Genomic DNA, 7,471 nt, shown 5'->3' with positions numbered 1-7,471 from the left:
AAAAAAAAAAAAAGGAGGGACCAAAAAAGCAACGCCAGGAATTAATCGTACACAATGAGTTTTGGAGTCTTCATTTCTGTTTTTGTTGGCTTGCGTTTCAGGAAAAAGAGGCTGAGGAATACAAAAAACGTTTGCGGTTATCCAACGAGGTAGAGATTATTCCTGGTGATGATACTGGAAGTTTTTGAGAAAAACAAAAGTTAGCGTGAATTGTGTCTCTCCAATCATTTTGCATAATCAATATGGCAGCCTGAACAGCTAAATCATCCCATCAGTGTCTTATACCAGTCGATAGTCCAATTATTCGTTAAAACTTTGCCCTCACTCTAATAAGGAATGCAAACAAGCATGCCGCAGACTGACGTCATCAGCTCGTTTCTGAGACAAATAGGAACAATCAATTTCAACAATCAACTGTAAATACGATGTATGTACATTCATATAAACTAATTCGTTCTTTACTATTATATTGTTAATAAAAAAATATTTCGAGAAGAGCATTATATGGTCGTATTTAATTGTTATATTTAGGATAGTGCTATATCATGGCTTGTGGTAAGCAAAAGAAAGGCAGCTGTGGCTTAAATCAATTTTGAGAAGAGAGTTTGTTCGTTCGATGCCTTGCGAAAATAGCCTAGTGATAGAAAGGTTGTTACGTCTGTGCTAAGGCTGTTCGTTTTTCGGTTGAGCAAAATACTTAAGTAATCAGTAATTTGAAAGCCATGATTGTCTACTTTTTCGGTTCAGGTAGGATATATATGTGTCCCTTATTCTATATTTTTGCCGCTATTCTTTATACCACCTATAACACCTTCTCTGTTTGGTGTCTTAGTTTGCTTATTGACGCGGGACAAGATTGTTCTATATTCCATAAACAATTTTCCATTTTCTCCCTTTAATCAACTGCTTGAAGTGTTTCAAATAGTTGATTAGAGGGTGGTTTCGATTCCACTTGGTCAAAAAATTTTTAATTTTATTACAAAGTCCCCATCTTCTTTAATTATCTTGCACTCGCATGGCCCTATCCCATGAGAGCACTTCACTATTTAGCATTTCAAACTGGTTGCCAACTAAGAAGAACTCTATTAATACCGAAAGTACTTATATCGGAAACATAATATTTTGACTTACTTAGACTGATTTATATCTGTACGTTAATGTCACTATGCTATGGAATGCAATTTCTGTTATTTAGTCTTTGTTTCCGATATATTTGAGCGTCAGTAACTAACGCTGCGTCATTTACACGACTAAATACACCGAAACATTTACCAGTAATATGGAATTACTAAGAGCTACATTTTGGACACAAATAAATGGTCGTAATTTCCTAAAGACTGTTATCTGAAGGTCATAGAGTCGTATGCAAATGCACTCTTTGCAGGGTAACACTGCAAAGCTGATTTATTTATGCGACTAATTCTGTTTGTAAATGGAAATATTGTGTACAAGACAAATATTTATTGCAAATCCATTCGCAGAGTCAACCCGTCTAGTTCTGTACAAAGCATGCAGCAAATCGTATTTTGTCTTTATTTGTCACAGGGATACAGAAGCTTCTCTCAGTCAAAACTTGCACGTCATGTGATCTATAAAACCGGTTGAGTCTCAAGACGGTAATATTTTAGCCAGCAGATTAGTTATCAGAACAGACACTAAGATGCCTTAAAATTAAGCTGATTCAGGACGCTGATAATAAATCACCGTTACGTGAACATCCGAGAAAAGTTAAGATCTTCATTAAAACTGTAAAAGCGAGTAACTCGAGAACTAGGCGTTTGTGAACACTTATCACACTACATTGTATACCATATACTTATATATCATTATATATTATACTTTTCAAAACGTCAGCTCCTGTATTCTTATTAAAAATATCAGCCAGATTAGAGCTCACAGAACTTATTCTAAGCTTGATGAATCCTACATCCGATATAACCCACTCTGCATTCATATGGCATAATATTGCAGCCATGCAGTCTAGGAATGGGTCTACCAAACTATTGCCGACATTAGCGTCGACTCGCGCCTCTTCTGTTTGTAGCCACCTTTCGCCTTTTGCAGCTAAAATTTTCGAAATTATGCGATGATATACCGCCATAGTTTGTTTTGGCAGGCGCGCCTGTACAGATGGACCGATACACGGACTGGTAGACAAGCGCTCGGCCATTCATTATCCTGTAGTCCCTACTCCACATTCGGCTGATCGGGTGAGTTTGGCACCGGAACCGGGCATATGTGTACCCGGGCAGTTAAACGGCGATGCCCGCAGCTGTTTGGACAAGTGGAACGTTGTGAACCACAGTGAACTTAGGCTGTATTTTTACGTCTCAGCCCCCTTTTCTTTTGCGTCAAAAGCGCCATTGACGCCAAATGTCAAATACACATTAATATAGTAAAATGGATGATATTAGAGGTAGATTACTACAGCAATAGCGCACGTCAGTATGAGTAAAAATGATGACAAGACCTTAGTGTATTTTTGATGGCATAAATGACCTTTGCTATTGGTACACATGTATCAATATATTATAATTACATTCCGAGTAAACGAAACGTGTTTCAGATGTGTTACAAAGAGAATTTCCAGCTGTGCACTTCGTTCACTTAGTTTCTACGGTAGTATGTCAGTACAGTAACTGTAATGTGACAGTCTCTGGAAAACTGAACACTTAGTACTAGATGATAGTTTTTTAAACATTTATAACGCCAATTCGGTATGAGCTGTATGCATGCAAATGAGATATGAAAAAACTTAAGAATTATCCGTAATGACCAACTGAGCCACGACAAGCGCGGGATGCGCACTGTTATAGTACACAAGTCAAAACAAAGTATCGTCGGGTAGCTGCCATCACCAGAAGTTTTCCACCACGGTATCAACTGTAGTAGATGTTTCAGAAGGTGTTGAAGACGACAAGGCCTAATGTGTATCCGTGCTACTATGCCCGTATGAAGTGGGCTCGTGCAAGGTAGATAGCTAATCTAAGAATGGACCGTAAATCGAAGCAAAAAGAAGGAGCTTAAAACTTTTAATAAGCTACGAGGAAAGCACTGGACAAGTGATCACATACGGAGATGCCCCTGAGTGAGTAAAGAGTGACATGCTCGAACTAACATAGCTACTAGGAAATGTAGGTGTGGTTATTTTAGTGTACTAAATAGGTTGAATCCGTAGTTTAAGGCCGTAGTCAGCAGCAGAACGCAGATGGTACAGTCGAGTGCGATGTTATCTCTCTAACCGAGAATTAAATCTGGCAATAGTGTACATTTCTTGCTAATAATAACTGTTCGTGTTTCTGACATTTCCTCATATACAAAAACATCTAGAAAGCCGTGTATATTATATGATATATTCAGTTGTGATAATTAACTATTAAAACGCATGCAACAGTCAGATAGACAGGCGGGCTTGATTCGTAGTCAATTGATTTTTAGCCAGCGGCTCTCAATATTCAAGTTAACACCGCTGTAGTAAAAAAGAATGTGATGTCTTATCATAAATAACTGGTCAGTTTGCCGTATGCGCCGCCATCATTTATATTCTCAAGTAAAGTTCTAAGCAGCTGCACTTCCTTCTATAATACGCAGCCGTTCTAAAAATAATCATTAGCAATATGTTACATAACTTGTTCACGCTAATGTTTCATTGAATTACCGGTAACCGCGCGTTTTTTACTGGCGTTTTTGTAATACTTTTAGGAGATCCGTTTGAGCCGGGAGATGGTCTTTCTGTAAGGTCATTTCAGAAACATCTATGCCTTGCCTTGCATGCCCGAAGATGCCGACGTCCGGAAGGACAGTGCGGGGTTTCATACTGCAGCACAATGAAGACTGTGCTCGATCACATTACGCAGTGCGTGGGTCCTGGAGATTGCAGGGTTCCATTATGTCCCACTACACGCCGAATAATGTCGCATTGGCTTTCCTGCACCCATCTGAACTGTCCCTTGTGTAGAACGACGTTGCCGTCTCGGATTCAACGCGAGCGACCCCTTTTAGATGAATTACAAGCTCGCCGGGGACAGGCGGATTTAGCTGCTCATGGCGCCATTCAGGTTGTCCAGCCTGCTCCCCATGCTCCACTGAGGCGGTTGCTTGCACCTCAGCAGATAGCTCCCATTGAGCTGCGGGGGCTAGTTGTCGAGCGTGAAGGTAGTGCTCAAAATAGCATGTCAACAGATATGCAGCGAGTCTATGCTGGTCTAGGCTTGCCGTATTTTGCACCAACTCAGGATACGAATCAGGTGCATGATTCATACTTTTGCGGTTTATATGCAAATCTTAACCCTGTTTCGCTCACGTTGAAGACAGGTTTCTGAGTATATTTAAAAATGAAACTTAGGCAGGGACGTGTTGCATATTAATCTCTATATGAAGATAACAGAAAGATTTAATCGAGATTGTGGCGTGCTAGTTTGCTATTGTCATATTAATTTTATTTACTAAGAACTCAAAATTCCAGTTTAATAACTAGTCGCTAGAGCGCCCGTTTTATCAAGAAACCTCACCCTTATCATCGTTACCCATTTACCTTAAGTCGACGCAGCCGAAGCTTGACGAGAGCTTTATTCGCGTCCGATTTCGAGAACTATCGAGAAGTTTACTTATTTAATTAATATCTTTGTATAATTCAAACTTATTGTATCCGCTTGTTTGTTTTGGTTCTAGGAAAGCCAGGAAAGGAGACCGCCATCGACCAATACGGACCGTTCACTCTCTGCAGAACTTGACTCATCATCAGGCGAACCAGAAAGGCAAAATGGCGAGGATCTAACTGATCCTAACGAATGGAAAAGTTTCGTTACCCTCGACCAACGAGAACATCTCGTTGATAAGATCGTCCAGTTCCTCTCAGATCAATACCCGTCAATCCCTCGAGTTTTCCTGAACCCCCGAATAGCTAAGAAGCTGGAGTCCTCGATGCTCGAAAAGGCCGGCTCGCGAAAAGAATACTACGATCTGGTGGCCGCGAAGATCTGCCTCATGGAACGAGAATTCCGACGCTGGCAATTGCCCCAACGCGCGGCGCATTAACAAATGGATTAACAGACTCTATCTGTTTTCGTGTTAATATTATCCGATATAAATTGTTAAATTATCGTTTGTATCTCAAAGATCATTCGAAAGTAATAGAGTCACAGGATATGTTATCGGAGGTTATACCTAGTGTAATTTTATTGCGTAATGAGATAAGAATACTAATATATTAGATATATAAAAGTGTATGTAAAAGTTAGTTGTGTTCAAACACATACGTGTGTTAAATAAAGTATGAGCAAACATACAAGGATGTGCATTTATTCATTTTATACTTTAATGTACTATTTGTATAACACCATAACACATGATTCTATCTAGCATTTCGACGATTTAATCTCGTTTCGTAACAATTAACCAATTAACGTAGTTCAATCGGCACACAAAATGTTATTATTGGTTGAGGGCCGTAAAGAGCTGTATGCACTACCGGCTTGTGTCGCTCCGCAAGACAAAACTCGGCGATTTATTGACGGATATTTGACCGGTACCTTCCATCACTGTCCAACTAGTTGTTTTTAACAAGAACGAACATCGTAGCATTTATATGATGAGCGTTATTTGAATGAGCTTCGAGTGCAACCATGATTAACTGTGGCGATTTCGGCTTCGGAAATCTTTATTTCTTGAAAAACAATCTTTATTTGAATGATTTTGAAATGGTATTCAAGATCACCATACAACACCACATGCTTCTAATTTGTAAAGAAATACCTTTAAATCTCGAATCGATTGATAGGAGAACTTTTGCACTTCGGAGTGAGCATCATAAAATGTTTTTAACATAGTAATTTTAATTTGCTTTTTATTACTCAAGCCTCAAAAGCAGGAGATAAGTTAAAACAGAGGAGCTGTTTTTTCTTAGGCCCTAATATACATGGATTTGCCGCTTCCGGATGTAGAATGTTTTAAATGATTTATCGATTGGTATATTTCCCATGTGAAGTTTCAGGTAGCTGTCTAAGTCTCTGTGAGGGTATATCTGCTAATCTTCCAAGAATCCTTTAAAGCGAATGCGAGTTATTAAAGCAGCGATTACAGCGATAACTTATGTGATTTGCCTTGTATTTATCGCGATTCATTATTTTTACAGATTGCCCTGGTAGGTGCGTCCAGGACATCGTCGACTGCCATTTATTAAAATTCAGTTTTTTGTTTATTAAGAAACTTTGGCTACAGCGGCAAATGGGAGTGGTGGACGTTGTATCCAAGTTTCGCTTAAATTTGCTGCACGAATCGAAGACTGTTTTTAGAAACTGTTCTTGGTTAAGGAAAAGAACTACCTTCTTGAAAAAATGGTAGTTCATAAGAGATTAATCTGTTATCTAGAAATAAAAAATCACTTTATAGGTCATCAGCTAAGGGAAGAGACTTGATTAAAGCATCGACTATAGATCTACCGTACTAGACAGAATGAACACAATGACTGTGGGACAAAAGACTTCGGCGTTTAGGGGGAATTCAAAACGGATTTTTACGTAAGCCAAATGTCCGTTAAGATCCAACTTAGACGGAGTAGGTTTATCAAATTATAAACTTACCATTTATCTCATATCTATAGTATAGATTCCATACTTTTTCAGATGTTAAATTATATTTAACTGATAGCTATTTCAGGGTTTAAGAAGTAGCAGGCAGTTCTAGGTGTTAAGAGGAAGTATATATTGGCTTATGCAGAATCAAAAGTAGACAAAAATTTTGAAACCGATTGTTTTTATATTTAGTGTACGCTTAATTCCTTATTCTATCCTAGAGTCTATAGCAAGTAAAATCGTGTAGTATGCCAAACAACTAGAAAACGACTGCAACAGCTTTGATTATATTTGTTTGTAGGTTTGCCTGGGCTAGACAACACTGTCGTGAGAACGCGATATCCGAAAAAGCTTTAGGGTTGCTGAAGTTTGACATAACATAGGTCGGGTGGCGACAGCCACTTAACCTCAACGTTATTTACCAAACTGGGTAATAGAACTTGCTGAACATGTTTTGCTGCATTTTGTCTTTAACTTTAAATCTACTGAGACCTTTCTCTTTTCGCACTAGTGCTACATACACCTAACCGCGTTGAGGTTTCTGCTCTGAATCGTTTGTTGTCTCCTTCATAATGATACTAACAATAATAATACCAGGTCGAATTAGAAATTACAAAAGTAGGCTAGTTATTGCTATTAGGCTAAGTACACTTATTGTGATATAATATCCGTGCGATGTTAATGAATTCGTATTCAGTGTGAGGAAGCTAATGTGTATGCATTTCCAAGTATACTTTTTAGGTAGGAATTTCTTAATAGCGCTTGATTATCAAGGTTGTTAAGTTCTTGTTCATATAAAACCTTCATATAATTTAAAGGATTTTTTTTGTTACGCTCCAAAAGGAGCGCTTTCGAAATTTCGAAACTTGCTTCACTCAGTTTTCGAAAGTATTCCTCGA

The 7,471-nt window shown here is 38.5% G+C and overlaps 2 protein-coding genes across 6 annotated transcripts in view; both read left to right on the top strand.

Annotated features, from left to right (window-relative positions):
* Atac3 (Ada2a-containing complex component 3) overlaps positions 1 to 503 on the top strand; it is a 4,774-nt gene extending 4,271 nt beyond the window's left edge. For both annotated transcript variants that reach the window (XM_022841262.2, XM_022841263.2), the window contains exon 8: positions 102 to 503. In XM_022841262.2, the coding sequence (XP_022696997.1) occupies positions 102 to 188 (87 nt within the window). In that variant the 3' untranslated portion in view covers positions 189 to 503. The remainder of the gene's footprint in view (positions 1 to 101) is intronic.
* A 1,579-nt stretch (positions 504 to 2,082) lies between these two features.
* Positions 2,083 to 5,290, top strand: LOC111264979 (histone acetyltransferase p300). Of its 4 annotated transcripts, none has more exons than XM_022841264.2 (4): positions 2,083 to 2,210; positions 2,902 to 3,088; positions 3,703 to 4,247; positions 4,672 to 5,290. In XM_022841264.2, the coding sequence occupies exons 2-4, from the start codon at positions 3,079 to 3,081 to the stop codon at positions 5,035 to 5,037; spliced, it is 921 nt and encodes a 306-aa protein (XP_022696999.1). In that variant the 5' UTR covers positions 2,083 to 2,210; positions 2,902 to 3,078; the 3' UTR covers positions 5,038 to 5,290. The 4 variants fall into 4 exon arrangements, with proteins under 4 accessions (XP_022696999.1, XP_022697001.1, XP_022697000.1 ...); XM_022841266.2 differs by having other exon boundaries at positions 2,087 to 2,210; positions 2,905 to 3,088; XM_022841265.2 differs by having other exon boundaries at positions 2,101 to 2,210; positions 2,893 to 3,088.
* Positions 5,291 to 7,471: the final 2,181 nt, after the last annotated feature.

Source organism: Varroa jacobsoni, unplaced genomic scaffold, assembly GCF_002532875.2.
Source record: "Varroa jacobsoni isolate VJ856 unplaced genomic scaffold, vjacob_1.0 scaffold_919, whole genome shotgun sequence".
In the NCBI taxonomy this organism is placed as follows: Eukaryota; Metazoa; Arthropoda; class Arachnida; order Mesostigmata; family Varroidae; genus Varroa; species Varroa jacobsoni.
Note: the sequence above shows the minus strand (reverse complement) of the source record. Positions and strands in the feature narration are given on the sequence as shown.

What these genes read in the sequence shown, in the direction of transcription:
- LOC111264979 (XM_022841264.2), top strand. An exon ending in CAACTCAGGATACGAATCAG is followed by an intron (nt 4,248 to 4,671) that starts GTGCATGATTCA and finishes TTTTGGTTCTAG; the next exon opens with GAAAGCCAGGAAAGGAGACC.